General features: G+C 47.2%; 1 protein-coding gene across 1 annotated transcript in view; it reads left to right on the top strand.

Annotated features, from left to right (window-relative positions):
- Positions 1 to 23,362, top strand: part of LOC119386438 (uncharacterized) — a 466,488-nt gene that overhangs the window by 270,186 nt on the left and 172,940 nt on the right. The window contains exons 13-14 of the mRNA XM_049413126.1: positions 6,950 to 7,101; positions 11,529 to 11,612. Coding sequence (XP_049269083.1) covers positions 6,950 to 7,101; positions 11,529 to 11,612 — 236 coding nt within the window. The remainder of the gene's footprint in view (positions 1 to 6,949; positions 7,102 to 11,528; positions 11,613 to 23,362) is intronic.

The following is a 23,362-nucleotide window of genomic DNA, read 5'->3' as shown; positions in this document are numbered from 1 at the left end:
AGAGTCAGCGTGATGATGCCGTGTTCCACGTGCTGTAAGTGGTTTTAAATAATGACTTGGGTTTATTGCTAAAAGATTATTTTTGAGCGAAAACAGAAATTTTACTTTCTATTTTTCTGTGTAACTGAAGTGTTTGGATGTTATATTATACTCTCTTAAAGTCTCTGTTCCCAGCCATTTGACTAACCATTGTAAAAATTGCGGATGTCAGCCAATTGTTGATGTGTGCGTGGTCATTGGGCGCTATCATGAGCAGCGTGCATGCAAGATCAGTGAAGCCTTCCACATTCAACAGCATGGTGTTTCTTGTGTTAGTGAGCCTTCAGTTTCCCTTCACTGTAGTGAAATTGGATTTCAGGGGGTACTAGTGTGACAGCTTCTTGATAATGTGCTTAAGCTGATTATCTTTGATGTATGGCCCGTATCACATGTATGTGCATTTTTGCTTATGCTTTGTTGTTCTGTGCATTCTTATATATTGTCATGTAGCAAAGTATGATGCCGGGTTCTTTCAGAAAACAAGGTTTATTAGAGTGAACTTGTGCTCCGCAACTGATTCAAAGAAAAATGCAGGCGGCGAAGAAGAGCCGACAAAGCAATGTGTTTAGGCGACCACCGGTGGAAAAGGAATCCCGCCGCGTTATTTTTTCCGCAACCATCGGATTACCCCAATAATTCTAGTCTGGTGGCGACAGGGCGAGACTCTCCCTGTCAAAATGTGTGACATACAAAAGAGTAAGAAGGAAACATGCACTTTCCTTTAAGCATAGATAACACGATCGGGCGCAGCCAGACGCTGGTCACAAAACAGCTGAGAGAACAAACGATGAGGGCAATATTGCAGTTGTTTTGCAGTGAAACTTGGTGGTTAGTTCATTGCCGTGTCTGTGTCCTCATCTCGTCTTGTCTTAAGCGCTGTTTTATTCTTCATCTACTATGCACCAACCAGCGCAATCAAGCACACTGCTCATGTCCAGTGAGAGCAAAATTTTGAACGCCAACTAGAAGCAAGTTGTGCGGTGGGCAAAGCAACCCGAAAACGAACGTGGCTCTGGGAGAAAAAGACAGAGGAAATGACATCTTATTGGCCTTATTCACTGGGCACAATGGCGGCATTGCTCTGGTTACGTTACGCGGCGTGTTGTGTAGTGGGGGTGGCATGTGTGCTTCCATAGGTCTCGTACCAAACACTGGCGGACTGGAGGTGGTCATATAGAAAATTGAGCGAGTTGGTATTGATTCATACTTAGGACTGTGCAGCGCTCACAAAACGGGACAAGGGACGAAGTACTTTTTTTGTGTTTTCCGGAATAAAAATTCAGTTGAGAGTCAGCGCTTGTCCTGTGTACTTCTTCTGTCCCTTGTCCCCTTTTGTGAGCGCTGCACAGTCCTAAGTATGGAGGTGTTCGACAGCATTCATTCTTTGTGCCACATAGCTAGCTCCGCAGTGTTCTCTCGGTTATGCATCTTCGGTTCTCTCGGTTGTTGTTGTAGCCATGAGGTCTGAAGAAAAATGTGTGGAAGCAGTGTGTGTCTACATACCATGCTGTGGATGAAGAATTAGTAGGGCTCGGCAAAATCATGCTTAGGTGCCATCACAGAGCAAAACCATTGTGCTATAGAAAAGAGACATTTTTTGAAAGCAGATTGAAGAGTTTTGACGGCCACTGTGCTGCATATCTTCGGGTTGGTATGTGGCTGAGAGAGAGCTGAGGCAATTGCTGAGGGGGCAATCGAGCTATATGGAGAAGACGTGGAGGGGAGAATTGAGCAAAGCAGAAACTGCAGGTGGTAGCGATCCATATTTACGTTACCACTGCAACCTGAGTGGTCACGGTAATAGACAGGTGAGGCATTTGAAAGGCGCTACCCTGCCAAATGATTTCACCCCGCCCATACTGTGTACTGAAAGTTTTCCAATGAGTTTTCTTAGTGAGTTTGTTTGAAAGAAATTGTACTATAATTCTAGTTTACTTCCAGAAGATTTTATGCAGGGCGCTTAAGTTTTAATGCCATACAAGGGACAGACTTTGCCAACAATTCAACATGCTGCAATGTACTGAGGAATTTTGTTAGCGTGGTGTCCTGGGATCTCGGAATATCTTGTTTGCGTTTCTTAGCTACGGCAACAGTACATGTTAAAGAGCTTGTGAAAAGTAAATACATACCCTCCTATTAGCGCAAATTTCATGGAGCACAGATTAGCTTTCAGGCGCAAAGGACCAGTTACTAAACCCTGTTTGTTGTTAAGGAGTCCTGACACAGAAATTTTCGCCCCGCGTTTTTTTGCTGCAATGTGTTGCTGGGGGCCTGTTAGTCGTAACATGGCACATCGTCTGCTGCAGCGCGCGACAGATAATTAATTACAAGCTCCTCATTACCGACACAGCCTCAGTTTCGGTGTGACAGAGCTCCAAAAATGACAAGCCGCCGGGTGCAACTATCACCACCTAGCGAGTGAAACGCTCGGTCACGTGAGCACACTAAACAGTGACGCATTTCCGCGCGGTCTGTCGTCGTCGGGCTCATCGTCGTCTGATGGCGACGATTTTCTTGCGACGGGGATGGAAGAAATTTTCGACGTGGCGAATCACTTCAGGTTTGACCCGCTGGCGAGCAGCGATTCATTGGGAAGCGCGTCAAAACAGAAATGGCGGCTGCAACGGTTACGTAGGGGAAGTAGGGGGCATTGACACCCTCGGGTCACCTCCGAGGGTGTCAATGCCTCAGGTGCGGCCTATAATGCTGGATCGCGCTCGCGAACTTCAAGATTCATATAAAATACCTTCCAAGCTTTATTCGCTGTCGATATTTTGCAGATGGTACACGCACGTACACGGTAATCGATCCAGCGGGCTATCTCGGCCGCAAAATTTTGTGTCAATACTCCTTTAATCACCAAAAACCAGGATTCTAACGATTCTGTCCGTAAAGGATGACGGCATAAGCTTCTCCACACAACGAAGGCCTAGGTTGTACTGAAAGCACCCAATAGCTACCATGGCATTGCTTTTGCCAGCAACTCCTGCCTGCGCACCTGAAAAGTCTGTGACATAGGGGACATAATATCTGCGATGTAGGCCAAGTAGACGGCCACGTGAACCTATAACACGTTACCAATATGGGGTGATGTCTGCTGCGGTGGTGTAGCGGTTATGGTGCTCGGCTGCTGACCCGAAGGTCACGGGTTCGATCTCGGCCGCGGCGGTCACATTTTGATGGAGGCGAGATGCTAGAGACCTGTGTACTGTGCGATGTCAGTGCACGTTAAAGAACACCAGATGGTTGAAATTTTCTGGAGCCCTTCACTACAGCGTGTCTCATAATCATATCGTCGTTTTGGCGCGTAAAACCCAGATCATGTAATAAATATGTGATGACGCAGAGAAAGGATGGAGTGGGTTGTGTGAGCACGCTGAGCAAGAAAGTTGCGAGGAGATGGTCAGAGCTATCTGTCGCATAAATCATGAAATTACCAAAGGAGCCATCGCCGCCTGCGGCACCCTCCGGTACATAAGAGTGCTACCGACTGCGGAGTCTGTTGCTCAATGCACAGGCGTGGTTTGTTTGCAGCCTTGTCAAAATAAAGCTAGGGCCGTAATTGGGGTGCTTAGACATTATAAACGATAGCGTTAGATTAGAGCACGCGCTCATAGAAAAACCTGTCTGGGTCAAAATTAGAGGGAAATCACTGCTTCTTTTATTTGAGGAAAAACTTCGTTAAATTGGGTTTGGTGGCCAAATTAGTTTGTTAATTCGTGTTGATGACAACACTGAACCTCGTGAGTATTTGTTGGGGAATGGAAATTTCTTCGTTAAATTTGAAATTTCGGAAAGTCAGGTTTTGTTTCATCAAGTTTTAACTGTAGTTCATTTATATAGCAAGTAAAATGCATGAAAAATATGACAGCATATGGTTCCATTACTGTAACTAAAGCATCAAGTAAACCCAGATTCATTATCAAATATGAAGTGAACTGCAGGGAAATGTTAGGTGGCCCGAGGTCATGGGACTAAAAAAGCTTAAGACTGTGCAAAAAAATCACAGCATATCCACGGGGTGAATGATGATGAGTCGGGCGAAGCTCCGGAGGGAATCATCGGTAAACCGTGAAACTCTTCCGTGAAATTCGCCCAGTACATCATATAAACACCGCGGTGAGGTTATTATCGAACCAAAGTCGCTCACACACGTCGCAACTGTGGCCAAATGAATGAGTGAGAAATTCCCGCTCGAACTGCGCGTCGGCTCCTTGAATGTGAGACAGCCAGGCGCCCCGCTCGCTTCGCCGCTGCTTCTTGGGCTCGCACCGCGGGAGGCCCTCAACTCCGCTTCGTCCATGCCCCACCAACGATCCGACACATACGGCGAGGATCCAGGAGACTGAGAGAGACACTCGTTCCCCGCAACCCAGGCACAGCCCGCGCAGCAGCCGATCGGAGAGTAGTGGCACTTCCACAGCCCTCTAGTGACGATTCACACAAACGCACTATTGCAGACACTTCTATTGGACCAACACAGATTGTGTACAGCGCCATCTAGAATATCATCAGTCAACTGCAGTTTGTATGTACTTCTATGAGACAGCGCCATCTATTATACTGTTCGGGAGACACTGCCGGTTATGCCTGACATGGGACAAGGTTAGACTAAGAGGAGCTACGCCCCTAAAAAATGAAAAGTGGTGACCTAATTTCATCTCTATGGGTATCCTAAGTAAATGTGTGCATGTGTGCGTAAAGCGATTTCATTAAGGGGACACGCAGGAATCATTCGTAACTTTTTAGTTTCTTGGCCTAGGTTGATGAAATTTGGCACATGTACTACAAGTCATTTTAGAAAGATAAATTAAATTTTCATAAAGATATTTTTAATAGTTCATTTTATAAAAATTCACGAGTCCCTTGCTCATGGAAAGCCTGGCACATTGATGAAACAAGTTGGAAGGCTGGAACTACTTTGCATCTTTGCTCACATACCGTTTGTACTTCAAGGCGCTTTCAGGTTTTTTTTTACAGCCCTAATAATTTTATGCTGCACATTACATGCAAATGCCTGTGTCTCAGCTAATCGTGCCATTCAGTAATTATGAAATAACAAAATAATGATAGCCGAAACAAAGTTTCCAATAGTGTGTTGAAGTACAGCACAGTCTATGGACTACAATAAAACAAACCGTATAAAAATTGGTCTAGCCATATTTGTGCTATGCTTTCCACAAGGGAAGTGGCAGGCACAAAACACTTTTGAGAAAATGGACAACAAAGTTTTGGTTGCAGTTGACCCTATGCTGAAGGGTGCCAGGACAGTAATAATTGGTGTCCTTGCCAGGAGACAATCTTTTGGGCCTCTACTTCTTAATTTGGCCTGATTTAGGAAGTTCATTATCCTCTATTATTTACCGCAGATGCTTTTTTGCAGCCCTCTGGAACGCAAGTGCACCAGGCTGCATGTAAACGTTGGGCATGTTGGACTGTGTCGCTATTTTTGTGGTCACGGAACGTGTCGTCAGGCGACCTAAATTGCGGTGTATTACTTTGATGAAGCTTTGCGATCACCCCTGTCAACAAGTAACGCCTAAAGATTAAATTTCTTGCACAGTACACTGCGCCGCAGAGCTGACACCTTCTCGGCAGTCCGAAGCTGACGGCGACTTCGCATCGAACTATACTGCAGACGCATTTTCTCACATTATTAACTTTTCTGAGTGAAACGAGAACGCTCTTCCACTAGTGGGGACATTAGGCACCCGTTTTATTGAAACAGGACCAGGAACGTGCGCCTACGAAGCTCGGCTCTCAGCGTAGTGGCGTGAGAGCAAGCGTTGGCAGATCGTCTCCAAAGTAAAGCCGTTAATGCGGCACTCGTGCATCATCTGATAAGTAGTAAGCGTTTTGATGAAAAATCGCTATTGTTTACATCGATGTTGCTTTATTCCCGTCCCGGCAAGGGATGACACGACATGCCGACAACCCATCTGGTACGCCCGAATCTAATCACTGGCTCGCCCGATCCATGCGATACCGTCCCCCGTTTTTCTCCGTACGAAATTAAAGAGGCTTGCACTGTGCCTCCCATATGCGCGTCACCTTTCGTAGTGGCGATTCACGTGCTTACGGCGGCGGAGTGATCAAGCAGCGAGCACTCCGCTTGTAAACACTGGGGCCGTCGCCGTGGCAACAACCAATAGAAAAGCGCCTCTCAACGGTGTCGTGCGCTCCGCTAATAGGAGCGCCGCGTAGATTGCAAGGTTCGTGAGAACACCCTCTGATTTTTTTGTTTGCGCATTTTCTATGCGGTGGTTGTAAGCGAGAAGGGCGGGAACGGAAAGGCGGAACTTTGAACTTTGACGCCAAGATGGCGGTGCTCGATGGCAGGAAAGACGACGTACGACGCCGTGCATTGCGCCGTTTTAGTACGATTTCGGGCTTCTTTTTCACCGACCTCACTTACAAAGTTATTTTTTTCGGGCACTTGGAGTGCGTTTTCAGCGTAATCATTTAGATACTGCGTAAATAGGAGACCACAGATGACAAAACTAGTGTTTTCCAAAAATTGATTTTTTTTGGCGATTTTCGCGATTTGATACCCGCGACCCCCCTTAAACATGTACAACCACTTCAGCCTGGAAACTGAAATATTTGCGTGCACAAATGTGTGATAGGTAACTGCTCCAACATGACGTTTTAGCTGCTCCGGAAGCTGCACGGAAATGGCTTAGGAGTCAGTATGCAGAAATGTGTGATACTTGTGACTGGAGCCTTTTTTTGTGTGTGAAACCGTGTTAGGCATGCTGTTCCGATGAGATGCTTGTGGCGTTAGGGATGGATTTCATTGAAGTGATGCTGGAAGTACAGTGAGATTGGTCTTTCATAAGTGTGTCCACGGTTGGTGCTGGGAGCTACTTCAATAATCTGATGGCTTTCTGATTTTGATGCTTGTGCACAGCACCTGATCTTGGCTGTCTGCTGATGCACCTGCTGCTCAGACATGCTGCGGAGTCCCATGCAGCCGACACTGTGCCCGCTGCTGCAGCCCTGCTGAAACTCGTTCTGGATGGCCTCTCCGACTGGATCTCGGTGGCACCACTTGCCTGCAAGGTTTGGCTGTTTTTTATAGCAATAGTGCTTGGGAGCAGATGCAGTAGAGTGAAAAATTCGTGACTCTACAGAGTCGAACCAAGAATTTCATCAACCACAGTGAACCCCCACCAACTGCCCTGAATTTTCATCAAGTTTATGAATTTAAGCTTCAGAGCGGTTAATTGGGCGAGTTGGTCTGCTTCCATCTTGAACAAATAAACAGCGCAAAAAACGAGGACGAGCAAAAGGACGGCAGACAACGGCGCTGAATCGCAACTAAAACTTTATTTCGAAATGAAACACAATAAATAGCGTCTGGGAAAGCATGATAACAAACAACCATTACGCATGCAAAAGGTAACAAATAGTAGCAAAAACAACCCAAGTGTTAGACATGACGTTAGACATGAACATAACGCAAACTACCCCTGAGGTATGACACTTCTGCCTGTGATAATGCTACCGAAGGTTGACTGATGCAGCTGTAACTGTCCAGTGACATGTAAAAAGCCTCCACGATTTCACGAGTGCGCTGATCCCTGTGCCAATGCAAAATTGTATATACTAAATTGTATATGCAATTGAACCCCTTTATAAGAGACATGCACCGGGAAGCAATTCTTGTCTTTTATATGAGGTGTCTCTTATAAGCAGGGTACCACATATGCATTTTCTTGTCAACTCTAACTTCAATGTAGGCACACTTGTGTCCCTTACACCCAGCTGTCTGTTACATCAGGGTCTCTTACCAAGGGGTTTGACTGTAATTGTATATAAAATTTCATGTTCTTGTGATAATATTTACATAGAGCATACTAGTCGGTGCGTAAATATTAGGATCCAAGAGCATGTGCAAAATGTTAAAAATGCCATAGGTTCTCATTTGGCTCTTCATTGTCACAAAAGTGCTTGTAATTCAAGTTTTGATAGGACAGAAATTTTGCATTTGCACAGAGATCAGCGCACGTGTGAAATCATGGAGGCTTTTTACACGTCACTGAACAGTCGCAACTGCATCAGTCAACCTTCGGTAGCATTGTCACAGGCAGAGGTCTCATACCTCAGGGATAGTTTGCATTATGTTCATGTCTAATCAGTCACTTAGGTTGTTTTTGCTACTATTTGTTCCCTTTTGCATGCATGATGGTTGTTTTTTATCATGCTTTTCCAGATGATATTTATTCTGTTCGTTTCGAAATAAAATTTTAGTTGCTAGCCAGCGCCGTTGTCTGTCGTCCCTTTGCTCGTCCTCGTATTTCTGCGTCGTTTATTCGTTCAAGATGGAATTTAAGCTTCTTTATGATTTTAAATATATTGTCTAGTTCTAAAAAAAAAAAGATTCGCGATATTGAGGGTGTACAGTAATACCTCGTTAACTTGAAGTAGTAAAAACAAGAAAAAATTTTGAGATAAGCAGATTTTCGAGATAAACAAAGTTGCGCAATTTCTACTGAGAAGTCCCGTTCTAGACACTTTTTCACTACTGTCCAGTTTCTTAACAGGAGTGCCTAACTGACTCTTTGTAAAAGTTTTAAAAAAGATAATGACATACCAGAGCTATCAACCCGCTGTGTTTTTCTGCAATGCCTTTTTATTTAGTGCAGAAAGACCGATTAAGTCTGGTCTGCCTCTCAGTAACACTTGCACCTACCAAAGCTTTCTCGAGTTGCTTAACACATCGCATGTGGCGATCGTCCATGCCGCTGCACTCAAGTTTATTTTGTATCAAGCGAAGCATGTTTCTTGTTTCGGCTCATGTCGTCACCCCTTGAGTAGCTGCGTCGACACTGCCGTGATCACCGTGTGTGACGCCACATTGTTTCACTTAAGTAAATGGTCAAACCAACCGATGTTGCAGCCGAGGTCAGTGTAGCCCACTGCTAAGTCCAGAGAATCGGCCTTCTCTGTCAATGTTGTGACTGGAATGTGCTCCTCTCGCACAATGCAACCACACAATGAGCGCCATTTTGACGCGTGGAAACTTCAAGCCTCGAATCTGCTTCTTTGATTAGGGCTACCTTTCTTTGCAGCATCAGTGACTTGCTTTGCTCTGACGGTGTTATCCTCACCACATCGCACGGCCGATGAAAAAGTCCCCGCAACGTGCTTTGCTTAAATAAAATGCTGAAATCGCATCTCTGACTGTAAACAAAATGACGTGTACGACCCCAGCTATTTTGCACGGCCTGCCTCTGTGCACTGACACTCTTAAATGTACATATATACCCTATAAAGTGGACGGAGGGATGGCCGCCGCGGTAGCTCAGTTGGTAGAGCATCGGACGCGTTATTCGAAGGTTGCAGGTTCGGTCCCTGCCCGCGGCAAGTTATCTTTTCGTCCACTTTTCTTTCTTCACATTTACCTTACATTTACTGCTAATAACATCCCCTATACTTTCCTTGGCATTATTGTCTGTTAGTGCTCATTAATATTGTGTCTAACAAAGAAAAACGAGCCCTTAAAATTTGACACTGTTTTTGGTACTTCTGACAGTTGGACCTGGACAAAATTTTCACACATACAGTAAACTACAGTGATCGGAAACCTTCGCAAATTGCGCCAATCTGCGCCAACTGGAAATTACTACTCCATACTGCTCCAAACGGGTCTTTTTTTTCTAGTTTGCGCCATTGCTGCGCCACAAAATGGTTTTGCAACCGAAACTAATCTTTGGCGGACAGCGTTTTGTGAGCGGAAGTGCGTCATGGTTGCCATCTTGTACACTTGCGCTGTTGCATTTCTTAGTGGCGCCACTAGCACCCCAGCCATTACAGCCGACGCAATCCCATTCAATATCAGTGGCAACGCCGCAATGTTGGCTTTCTGCAAGCAATGCGTACTCCTCGATGCTGTAGCGGTCCTGGCAGTGGACAGAGGTGCGTTTGGGTTGTTGCCTAATAAAGGCGTGCTGTATAGTTACAACATCTCTACGCTTGCTGTGCTGTATGCGTGCGTTTATCGTAATAGCGTCAATGCAGCCAGGTTTCTTGGTGCACAACAAGCGGTGTGTGCTTGAATGCAGTCCCACACAACGAACAGCAGCGATTGGCAGCTAAAAGCGTGCAGTAGGCTTAAAGTAGCGCTACGTGACAAACGTGCCCGAGAACGTAACACATATATACTCCATAAAGTGGGCGGGAGGATGACCGCCGCTGTAGCTCAGTCGTAGAGCATCGGACCCGTTATTCGAAGGTCGCAGGTTCGGTCCCTGCTGGCGGCAAGTTATCTTTTCGTCCACTTGACTTTCTTCACATTTATATCCTAATTACTACAAATAACATCCCCTATACTTTCCTTGCCATTATTGTCTGTTAGTTCTAGTTACCAAAGAAAAGGAAATGTCCATGCAGCTTGAAAGGTTCACTGCCCCACTGCTGTTTCCTGTCGTGCGCTGGGCTCTCCTCTTTTGACCAGACATGCCCACAACCCAACCACTGACACTGGTGGCCACGTCCCCCGTTTCATGGCCCAGTTTGGAGAGGGCACAGTAACAGTAGAGGCTGGAACGCTTCTATAGTATCACTGTTTGAGTCAGGCTGCGGGGGCCGTTATGCTGCATGCATGGCCCCTCTGAGCACTGGGAACGACGAAGAACTTGAGACACACATGAATTTTGTTGTACGTTAAAACAACGCCTCCTCTAGAAACATGCCTGCGGCGTCGCTGGCCATCCCATTGTAGCCGTCCTGCCTTGAGTTGTGGTCGCTTGTCGAGAGATGGCGCCACGTTCTCCCCTATTGTTTTCAATGGGGCTGGCGTGGTGTGACGTCGAGGGGGGGAATGTGCGCATGCGCAAATGTGTGTTGCAAGCGGCCACCGCAAGGATCGCCAGCTACTGCCCTCATTAGAAACGGTGAAGGAGGGAAAGGGTAGGGCAGGAGGTTTTTGGCTCACGCGGCAGGCATCTTTCTAGAGGAGGCGTTGGTTAAAAAAGTGGTGCAGTGACTAAGGACAATTTTGTTGACCAATCACCCAAAACAATCTTTTCCTGCCCCCCCTGCCCCGTCCTGGTCCCCCGATTTCAGAAGTCCCTAGGTTGGCAGGTATGTACAAAGCACGTGAAGACATGCAAGCTTGCAGCTTGCATGAGGGTGTGATTTATTTATTTATTCAGTACCTGCATCGCCTTTGCAGGCATTACAGCAGGGGGGGGGGGTATATATACATCACTACATCAACTGTCAAAGCGTGGTAAAAGTCATCATTACATTGAATTTCTGCCATATTTGATGTACTCACTTGGACACATGGGGAGGGGGGGTGAAGCCGAAGTTGTAGTGTATTGAGGGAGGCATACTATATTAAATAATTGCGGCATAAGGTTCCACTAAGATAGCTAAACACGAACCTGCACATCTCACTGTATCTGTCAACCAAACGCCAAGCATGGCAAATGTAGTATTGAGCCAAAAGTACAGTGTTGCTGCCTTTGCTCCGCCTACAGACTATTCTACTGGAGGCCAGTGAACTGCCAGAGAAGATGCTCACCTCACACTGCTACTACTCGGGAAAACTTGGCCTGCTGCACGTGAGTGAGAGTGTACCGTTTCCTCAGTGGCCTTTTTCTTTTACCTCCTGAATAACCTGAGAGCAATTGCATTTGGGCACTGGGAAAGTTAAATTTGAAGGTTGTAGGATAACTACTGTTGGGGGTCATGAATGCAGCTAGACCTTGATACAGTAGAATCTCGGTGATACGAATTCGTTGAGAGCACGTGAAATATTATCGTCCTGAATTCGTATGACCCAAAACAAGCTGTGTTGAACATGAGGATGAACACAAACTTTATTGGGGATAACTGCTTCCTGGTGAATAAGTCCCTGGTGTTCTTTGGAACTTTTCTGCCTTTGATTTCGTTCACAAAAGCTGCCTGAAAGGCATAAAACTGTGCGCGGTTTTGTCGCTCACGCTGCCGGCACTTATGGTGCGGTGCAGAAGTTTGTCGCATGTCGGCATCTTCACCATCACTATCAGTCTCGATTTCCTTCGCCTACTCAACTAAGTATTCAATAGACTAGACCCACAGGTGACAATGTTGTGATCTGCGGTGACGAGGTCCATAGCCAAAACTTGAGTGTCGAGGTTCTGCCAACCTTCTATCTGAATGTCGTCGTCGAGCTCTTGATTTTGTCCTGTTGAAGCCGCATCCTGTCCTGCAAAAAATCCACATTTGCGGAAAGATTTCGCGATTGTATCCGGGGTCACATTGTCATAGGACCTTGCCAGGAAATGCAACGCATCAAGCAGACTGATCCGCAGGTTTTCTTCTTTGCGATCAATTTTCACCAGGAGATTTCTTCTTTGCGATCAATTTTCACCAGGAGACGCCGTACTAGCGAGCCTTTGAAGTGATGCTTTGCATTTCGAATCATCGCCGCGTCCAGTGGCTGTAGACGGCTCATAGGTTTGTGGGCAGGAACCTTGGGGAGACATTGTTGAGGTTACAGTCAAACCTCGTTAATACGTACCCGTTTTAAACGTACTAACGGTTAAAACGTAGTTGCGACGAATCCCCGACCGATTCCCATAGAGCCCAATGCATTCGTTGACCGCTTAAGCCGTAGTGGTTCGCCCTATGCCTATCGGTTAGTGTGTACCCTGCGTGCCGCGCAGGGTACGCAGGGTACGCAGTTGTGCCATAAAATTTGATTGCGCCGCTCAACTTCCCGACGCCACAATGTGCCGCAAAGGTCTTCCGTCTTTTTGAGAAGTGCAGAGATCGGTCGATCACAGATTCCGACTTCCGCGCGATGCGGCGACGCCTTTGCGGGTAAGCATCGGGAAAGAACGAAGGTGAGATGGCGGCCACCGACGAACGCACCGGCATGGCTTATCGCCGACAACCTTATCACAATAAGTATATTCAGCTATCTGTACGCGTGCAGCGCAGCGCTACTTTTTAAGCCTACTGCACGCTTTTAGTAGGCGACAACCTGAACGCGCTGGGCCGCTGATCGCTGCCGCCTCGTTTGCGGGGCCGTTTTCAAGGCTGAAGTTGAATTGATGGCGCAAATGCTCGGACAGGGACGAAGAACTTCAGCCATGTACCAACTAGCCCGACAGCAAATGCTACTAAGCCGTCATCAGGCGCGCCACTTTGTAGAAACGAAAGTAGATCGCTGTTGCGTAGTTAACGTTGCGGGTCGCGAGCGCTGAGAAATCTCCCTGCATTGACGCTATTACACTAAACGCACGTGTACGGTACAGCAAGCGTAGCGCGGTTGTAACCATACTGCACGCTTTTATTACGCGACCACCCAACGCGCCTCCGTCCGCTGCCAGGACCGCTAGAGCGTCGTGGTGTGCGCATTGCTTGCATGAAGCTTGTCATCGCTGCATTAACTGAACAAGCTACTCGCCGCATCTGTGCACGATCTGGAGCGAAGTGGGTACGAACAGCATTCCCACGACAAATGCGCGTGTGCGACACCGAAGTGGCCCGGCAGTGACGGCGTGAGCCGAGTGGGCGACGCGCTGTACGCAACTAGGCGGGAGAAGATCGGCTCCAAGCGGTCGTACTGCGTTTCACTAGCACTGTGTCAGTTTTCGTTTAGTAGCAGATCGCGGTTAGACGCGCACACACACATCGCGGAAAGCAGACACTGTCCGTTCTGTCGCTATGTCGGTCACTGCGTTGACTGCGTATCCTGGACCCTGTAACAGTTTCAAAATGCGCTTTGGCGTCGCCACTGTGCGCTATCGGGCGGTTGTGCAAGAGTGCCAGGATCTTTTCTCCACTTAGGCAAAAAGAAAGGGCTTTGCGGTGGGTACTTTAAGCAATATTTTCTGTGGCACTCTATTTATTTGCTGGCGGCGATGGCGTACGCTAGAAGATGCAAATTTGTACTTTGTGTTTAATGCGTTTAGTGCGTAGTTATGCCGCGTTCCCGGCAGGTACGTATTAACGAGGTTTCACTGTACATTCTTTTGGGTTGGGCGAACACTGGTTGAAAAAAAGCAAAATTTTTCTGTTCTTTGCTGCCATATTGCGGTATAAGTTCAAAAGAAAGTCACGGGAAAAAAATATACTGCAGACGCATTTTCACACATTATAACTAAGTGAAATGAGAACGCTCTTCCGCTAGTGGGGACATTAGACGGCCGTTTTATCGAAACAGGACCAGGAACGCGCGCCTACAAAGCTCGGCTTTCAGCGTAGCGGCGTGAGAGCAAGCGTTAGCAGATCGTCTCCAAAGTAAAGCCAGTAAAGCGGCACTCGTGCGTCATCTGATAAGTAGTAAGCGTTTCGATGATAAAGCGCTATTGTTTACATCACTGTCGCTTTATTACCGTCCCGGCAAGGGATGACACGACGTGCCGACAGCCCAGTCGGTACGCCCCAATCTAATCACTGGCTGGCCCGATCCATGCGATACCGTCCCACGTTTTCCTCCGTACGAAACTAAACAGGCTTGCACTTTGCCTCCCGTACACGCGTCACTTTTCGAAGCGGCGATTCATGTGCTTACGGTCACGCAGTGATCAAGCAGCGTGCACTTCGCTCGTAAACACTGCAGCATGTCCCATGGCAACTACCAATAGAAAAGCGCCTCTCAACGGTGTCGCGTGCTCCGCCAATAGGAGCGCTGCGTACATTGCAAGGTTTGTGAGAACACCCTCTGATTTCTTTGTCTGCGCTTTTTCTATGCATTGATTGTAAGCGAGAAGGGAGGGAACAGGGAGGCGAAACTTTGAGCTCTGAAACGACGCCAAGATGGCGGCGCTTGATGGCAGGAAAGTCAAGATACGATGCCGTGAATTGCACCATTATAGCGCGATTTTGGGCTTCCTTTTCACCGACCTCACTTACAAAATTATTTTTTTTTGAGGACTTGAAGTGCGTTTTCAGTGTAATCGTTTAGATACTGCGCAACTAAGAGACCACAGATGCCAAAATGAGTGTTTTCCAAAAATTGATTTTTTTTGGACGATTTTCGCAATTAGATCCCCGCTTCCCCCCTTAAATACGTTGCATGGTGCATAATCGAAAACCAGTGCCGGCACCGTGTTCAGCCAGTTACTGACCTGAGACTCGTCCACTTTTTTTCCCTTCAGCGTTAACAACTCTAGAAGAGTCCATGTCTTTGCTTGAAGCTATGTAGCCATCTGCTGGAAGCTTGGAAATGCAGCATAGACCGCTTATAACGTAAGTCGCCATAGTCTCGAATATTCGCACTATAAGCGCTACAGCACTATAACCAAAACAACATTTTTCAATGGCTGCATGAATACAAAACATGTCCAACAGGCAGCCGTGTGATTCCTACAGTCCAGGCATGTGACTGGGGTGTAAGTTTGTATGTAAATTTGCAATTAATCTCCGCAGACCTGCGCTGACGATATAATGTACGCAGAAAAAAAAATTCACTGTAGTGTGTGGGGTACAGCACTGCACGGGCCGTGATTCTCGGCCCGGGCCTGGAACTCGTTCAAGTTTACCTGCCCGAACCTGGCCCGGTGACTCAAAGTGAGACCCGGGCCTGGCCCAAACCCGAGAAAAATTTCGCCTACCCGGCCCGGCCCGGCATGGCCCGACAGGGGCCCGAACCACTAATCTAGGTGGTGTGGCCTGAACATGGAATCGACATCAAGGTGGTTTAAGTGGCAAATATCTACGCTTTGTTGGCGCATGTTTCGCTAACAATTATGCTTTAACCTACCGCAATTTTTCGTAAAAAAGGGGCTCACTGTGGAAACAGTTGAGCGGACATAATGGGCACAATGGATGTTTGTTGAGCAGTGTATACTCTATTTTTTCTGCAAATACAGTGGGGATCTTCAAGGGTGTTTTGTAGCAGATAATGTTGTAGCAAGGAAAGTGATTTGCAGCAGGAGTTCAGTTTCGATAGGGAGCGCAATAAACACAGGAGAGACAGAGAACAGAACGCCCTCTTCACTTTGTTTTTATTGCACTCTCTGTTGAAATTTAAAGCATTCTCTAACGACAAAGCCAATCATGCACCCTTCTGGATATGTAGCGCCTGTCTTCAGCATTGTAGCACCTTGCCACAGGAAGAGAAATAGAGGAGGAAAGCCAAATCTTTTATCTTGTTGTCGATACACAAACCTACAGAAAAAAATTATAATGAACCGCGTGTACCATGTGTACTTTTAGAAATACGTATAAGCAGCCAAAAGGAAGAAAAGAAAACTGTTTGTCATAGCATTATTTTCAAATATCCGACTGCTGGTAGGATACACAGTATGTAGGTTTCTTTAGGCATATTTTATAGTTCATTTCTTCACATGTTATTGTGCAAGAAATCAAATTGTCAAGAGATTCCCGCTTTAAGCACACCATGCATCGCATATCCTGCCGCGCTAAAGTTTCTCGCTCTGTTTGCGCTAGCTGCAGGGGCACACATCTACCTTGTGAATTCTGAAAGCGTTGGCAGTCGTTCTTAACTTCCGCCACCGGATCAAATGTAGAATATCTTTGTGGACTTCTGCAGAATGGACATCTGCAGAATGGAAGGGACGAGCTATCCAGCTCATCCCTTCATTTCTCTTGTCGAACGTCGTGTCACTCTTCAATGTCATCAATTAAAACTCGTCTTTGAGGGCTTTTAGGGTTTTCAACATTGTATTTTATGCACGGTTTTCACCATGCTTTTTTTAGATGCGAAGCAGCTTTTGCTCGGGGCTGTGTCTGCCGTTGGTGGTGGCGTCTGCGCTCCACTGCGCATGCGCCTACTCTCTCTCCCACTCTCCTCCTTTACGCAGGTGTTCGGCTACCTTCTCTCCTCTCCCCCGCGCTGTAGCCGCGCCACAGCCAAATACAGCCTGTAACCCACTCTCTCCTCTCCCTCCCCCATTTCATGTGTATATAAGCACGTGCGCTCAGTCGGCTTCCATCATCCTCGCTTCACTTCCGTTCAGATGAGTTGTAACATCAACGTCGGCGCCACTCGTTCACTCTGCGCTAACCGAAAACAACGCACAAACACAACGTAATGATAACACAAACACTAACCACGAATCTCACACACTAACGGAAACACCGAGTGAATGTAACGGAAACTTGGTGTGCGCCCCCAATGCTGCTCGCATCCCCTCATGGTTCCCTTGAGTGGGAGATGGTGTAATTTTCCATATTGTAATGGTGTATGCCTTCCTAACGATGTTGTACTGGTAGAAGATGGTCATTGGACTACGTGGGTAAAGCTGGCATGAGGTGGACGAAGCAATTTCGATCAATTTTCGGGGTTTGTTAGCAGTTTGGTAATAAAGGTGCAATAAGCTTCTCGACGCCGACTCATTGGATGCATATGGTTCGACATAAAGGGACATCACCCGGCACAGAATTTGCAATTGTCTTTTTTTCAAGCCAGATGTTTCGTCTAGCGAATATACTTTGTCCCACGCCTTGTTTAATGGGCCTATGATATTTCCGCACATTCCAATGTTGTTGCGGCAGTATTGTGTAGCTCTCGCACTATATAGCGAAGGGGTCTCAAACACGTGGCCCGCGGCCCGCACACGACTGTTTTCGTCCCATTTTTTCCCTTTATAAATACGTTCTGAAGCTATGCAGGCATGACCGGGCTAAAGAATTTTTTTCGTGAGGCACCCCCTATGGCCACCATGTATTGATACATAACCGTTAAACAAAACTCTACTTTTCAGAATTGGCTTCCAGATTTTAGTCATTTTGGAGATAGGTATCCATACGTTGTTGGAATTCTGCCTCTCCGAATACCCCTCAGAAATGACCCATATAGGAGATATGGAAAAGGTTTTTCAAGTGGTACATTTGGTACGACCTATCGCCCCCCCTCCCCCCTGCTTTTATCTTCATCACTGTCTTTTCCCCTGCGGGAGTTTGCGTGAATGCGGCCCGTAAGCTGAGGTGAGCTTGAGAGCCCTGATATAGCGGTATACAAGACGAAAGCTCAGACATTAACAGCGTGGGCATGCAACGCAGGCTGTGAATGTATACCTCGCGTCACATGACCTCTGGGAGCAGTGACGGAAGCATGGAAAAAGAATGCCTTTATAGGAATTCTACGTAACAAGACAGTAGTACGTACAGTCTTTTCGTTTAAGTGGAGGGCTGGAACTCTGAAGAACGTTCTCCCGCTTTGGATCTCTGTTATCGCTCTTGCGATGTCAGAGGTATAAATTTGTTATATTACATTTAACGCTGCGATTACAGAATGATATTTGGGATATAAAACAATAACGAATGCAAATAAAGCACACAGTAGCAATATGTTAACTTCAGCTCGCCCGTTTTAGATAAATAAAGTAGCGCCATATGCGAGAAGCAAAAGAAGTTCAGCACTTCTCCCTCATAAAGCTTCTCGAAATAGCTTGCCTGACATTAAAAAAAATACATTTTTTCTCGAGATAAAATGTGAGGCATATGTATGCACAATGTATGTAGAACAAAGTTTAAGGGAGACGAAAGAGACAAATGATTTTTCTATTATCGGTAAATTACTGTTTTCCAATTCTAAAATCACCACGCTCGCCGCGACAAGACACTTGGTAAGCGCAAGAACGCGCAAAAAGGAAATGCGGGTGGCGACACCGCCTTGACGTTCGCGCAGCAGACGCCGTGACGTCATGGATTTGACAGTGTGTACTGGGGCCTACGTAGTTCCCAATCGGGAAAAAGGAAGTACGTTGACCTTCGAGGGGGCCATAGACTTAATATACCAAGTTTCAGAAAATTTCGTTAAGCCAAAGTTTCCAAAATACAGCAAATACAGTTTGAAATCCGAGACCTCACGCGCGGAGTTTTCGGGGCGAAATTTAAAAATCGAACTTTTATCTTGATTTTCTCCTCAATTAATTAACTCATGATGGTGAAATGAGCGACATTCGAGTTCTCAGAGTACACTTTATCAGTCTAAACCGATTCAGTGTTTCACTTTAGCGTCCTTTTAAGAACGGAACAAAGTCCAAGCCCGGCCCGACCCGAGCCCGCCACCTCAAACCCGGGCCCGGCCCTAACCCCAGAGCTTCAGGCCTGAGCCCGCAATGAAAACTACTTTACCTGGCCCAACCGGCCTGTCATGAGTAAGGAGAGGACGTATGGACGACGAAGACGACGAAGTAGGAGGAGAAGCACGCGGAACAGGCACGAGCGCGTGCAGGGTAGCACACGGCGCGATGTGCGTGACACGAGCCGTAAACGAAGGCAGCAGTTCGATGAGCTGGCATTGTTTGCGTGGCTACTGAAGAAGAAGGTCGCATTGGCAGCTACGTTCTGTCAACGGGAAGGCAGCGAACGTTCGATACCGGAGGCCGTGACACTGGCACTCCGTGGCCTGGCCGTTGACCTCGACGACGCTCGGGCGAGGCTCCTCGGAGGTGCTGCAGCACCTTGCGGCAATTCCGGACGCACCAGCAGCAGTCCCCCTTCAAGCTTCAGCCAGCAACAATCCCCGGGACGCCACGTCATCATGTACAGCAGGGGCCGAGCTCGTACTTAGGCCTAAGCGGCAGCGACGCCTGGCCACGTCAGCGACCGGGAAGCGGCTTACGGCAGCGTGGCTAACCAACACGTATCGGAGCGACGATTGAAGAGGATCGTCGGAAACATCGACTGCGGATCCAACCCCACGGAGGCGGGACTCATGGAGTTTGACGGAACCAAGTAAGCGTGTTCCATCCAGACTACGACTCGACGGCGAGGCCTACGTGGCCAGACACTCTAGTGGCGACGCTAGTCGTAGGTCTCAAAGTACTGAGAAGTGTGTTTGTTAACTTTCGCATATTTCTTTTGTGGTTATAAGATTTTCTCTGTTAGTTATTCTGAGTGTTTTTCTTATAGTTTTTCTTGTGTGCAATTAAATTATGTTTGCTGTGCCTACCTGCGCCTTCTCAATCTATCTACAGCGCACACGCCTCCGAGATCGGTGACACGGCCCATGGGCCGGGCCCGGGTTTTCGGGTAGGCCCGAGCCCGTGCAGTGCTCTAGTGTGGGGTCATGAATAGAGCCGCTCTCGGAACGCACGAACACAGCCACACCGTCGAGCAAGCAACACGTGTACATTTATTAACTCCTTTTACAACGCCGAGCTCGCCAGCCGAATCTAATAGCTAACTACAGTTGAATCTCGTTACAACGAACTTCGCGGGACCGCCAAATTTAATTTGTTATTCTGAAATATCATAGTACTGAAAAATGGTGTCGGTAATGTAACACAACAGCGAAAATAACGTACCTTTGCAGGAGGTGCACGTGTTGGGGTGTAAACAATGAACGAAAACACTGGGCACCGAGTGGAAACAATTTACTGCTTAAAAAAGTCGGTTATCTTCTTCTGGCGAGTAGAAAGCAGGCGCTGGTGCAAGTATGCCTCCACGTCTGCAACCTTCCTAAGGATGTCTTCGGGTACATCCTTGCAGCACCCGAGGTCGATCGGGTCTTCTCAAGGAACACCGCAACATCCGAGCTGGAAATAGCCTCTTCCGTTGTCCCAGACTCTGCATCTCCAGCGTCGTCTTCGTCACTGCTACAGCAATCTTGCTCACGCACTTGACTCACGATTTCTTCGCAGGTGAGCTCTGCAGACGTAGCCGCTGCGCAATCACTGTCTACGTAATCCTCTAAGGTTACTGCAGCATCTACCGGGAGCTTCTCGGTAAGCTCATTCCAAAGCTCTGGGTCGAGCTCCGCTTCGTCATCGCAGTCTCGTGGCATAGGCTCGCAGTCTTGCGGCGTAAGCGAAGTCTCGAGAAGACCTGCCTTTCGCCAGCAGTTGCTAATGGTGCTTGCCTTGACGTTCCACCACGACCCTGTCAGCATTTCTGCGGCTTGACGGATGTTGACCTCCGTGGGCAGCTTCAGTCGTTTGTTAATGAGTAGGCGCTGCACAAGTAGCTTCCGAAATTCGGCCTCCGCACATCTTATTATGCTCTGGTCTAAAGGTTGGAGCAAAGACGTACAATTTGGGGGCAGAAATTCAAGCTGCACATTGCTCAAACGCACATTCACCATATGTGCTGAGCAGTTATCAACGATTAGAAGAACCTTCTTTTGTTTCTTCTTCATTGTGTTGTCGAACTGCAGCAGCCACTGTGTGAACATTTCCCGCGTCATCCATGCTTTCTTATTTGCCCGATAGTCGCAAGGCAACGAGACGTTTTTCAAGCAGAGAGGCTTGGCAGACTTGCCAATAACAAGAGGCTTGAGTTTTTCCGTGCCTGTGGCGTTGCAGCAGAAGAGCACTGACACACGAACACGCGATTTTTTCCCGCCCTTGCATTTTTCACCTTTAAAGTTCATTGTCTTATAAGGTAACAGCTGATAAAAGCACGTCGTTTTGTCGGCGTTGAAAACGTCACCTGGACTGAGCAACTCGACGATTTCCTGAAAGCGCTCGTTCCGCCAGGCAATCGCACTTTCGACATCGGCCGCCTTTTCTTCTCCGCATGCGACTTGCCACATGGTGCCATTCCTTTGCCAGAACCGATAGAGCCATCCGGCACTTGCGTTGAAGCCGGAGGTGCCCAAAGCGACCGTGAACTGTCGTGCCTTTTCTTGAATAATAGGGCCTGACAAGGGCACACCATGTTGTCTGGCATCCTTAAACCATATGAGGATGGCATCATCGACGGTTTGGTAGTTGCCCAGCCGCAAGCGTTTTCTTGAGGGAGCCAGCTGTGATTCTCGATGTAATTTCACGATCTTCTCCCGATCCTTCAGTATCGTTGCCACTGTTGACGGCATGATATTACGCTCCCTGCATGTGTCCACTTGCTTTTTTCCAGCATTCAGCTCCGTCAGAATGTCCACTTTTTCCTTGAGCGAAAACTGGCGTCGCTTCTTTTTAACGCTGGGGCCAGGAGAACTAGAGACCACACAACACGATCGCAACTTCACAGCTCCAAACGACAGCAACTGGAAACGTGGTAAGAACAGCGGCAACAGCAGGACTAAGCCTACGACGTTGTTTGATTTGGTTTGACTAATTTTAACGGGTGGTGACGCTTGCGTCGATGTCGACGCTGATAGGGCTTCACCCGTTGAAGCGGGTTTCCCGGTGCATATCTGCTGCAGATGATGATAGATGTAAGCATAAGTGATTTCCATACCGAAACATTCACGGAACTTCGTAATAACGAAGCATCTTTTTGATTTCGGGGTTAAATTACGTACGTTAATCTGAAATATTTGGTATTCTGAAATTCGTAGTACTGAAAGTTTTTAACATTGCCAATATAGGCATTTTGGTGGGGATTTCAAAAAAATTCGATAATCTGAAAATTTCGTTAATCTGATGTTCGTAGTAACAAGATTTTACTGTACCATATATTGCTGATTATAAGTCGACTCCGATTATAAGACGACCATTAAACGAAGTGCTGTGCAAAGGAAACACGGACAAGGAAGTGAACGAGGATGGGCGTAGTTCACTTCCTTATCCATGTTTCTTTTGTGCAGCACCTTGTTTAATGATGTATGACCGACTCGCCCAGCAGCATGCATTATAAGACAACCCCCAACTTGCAACCCCTTGTAGGCAAAAAAAAAAGTTGACTCCGAACACAGCTTCATGCTGCGGCCATGGCTCACCAATAAGTTTTTCGGAAGAGGGAGTGATGCAAAGAAAGATTTATTTGCTCGAGAAACATTGCTTACGACTCGTCGTCGCTTGAGAGAAGGACGCAGTCACGGTCATTGCCATCGTGTGAGCCACTGCTGCTGCTCACCGTCGGAAGGGGTGCCGGTTCTGCTGAGATGCCGCACGTGGAAAACACCGCGCACCATGTCGGTTGTCAGTCCATACCGTTATCGTTGACCCATTGCGCCACATCACTTAAAGAAGTGCGCTTCAGCTTCCCTGTCGGTGTCTTCGGGTTTTCTTGTTGGAGCCATTCATTATAAAACACGCACATGCGGTCTTTGAATGGCTTGAGTGGCTGGAGAATAGGTTTCAGTCCGCCCAGAATGATGACCAGCTCACATCCAGAGTTCGCTGCCACTTTCTTCACTCGATCTGTGATGTGGCCACGGAAGGAGTCCAGGATGAGCATGCTGCGGGGCTTCAGCAGTGCACCCGGGCGCCTGCACCACGCGAGACGAAACCATTTGAGGACAGTTTCATCGATTAAAAAAACCCTTTTCGTTCACCTGCACGATAACTTTTGGCAGAAACCTTTCTTTGGCATCGTTTTTCTGTTGAACAGAAGAAATTGAAGTACAGTAGAACCCCGCTGATACGTTTTTGAAGGGACCGTAGGAAATAAACGTAAGAGACGGGAAACGTAAGAGCCGAAAAACAGGAAAAACGGCAAAATATTTAGTGGTACAGAATTTTAT

The sequence above is a fragment of the Rhipicephalus sanguineus genome, chromosome 3 (genome assembly GCF_013339695.2).
Source record: "Rhipicephalus sanguineus isolate Rsan-2018 chromosome 3, BIME_Rsan_1.4, whole genome shotgun sequence".
In the NCBI taxonomy this organism is placed as follows: domain Eukaryota; kingdom Metazoa; phylum Arthropoda; class Arachnida; order Ixodida; family Ixodidae; genus Rhipicephalus; species Rhipicephalus sanguineus.
This window is presented reverse-complemented; position numbering and strand designations above follow the sequence as displayed.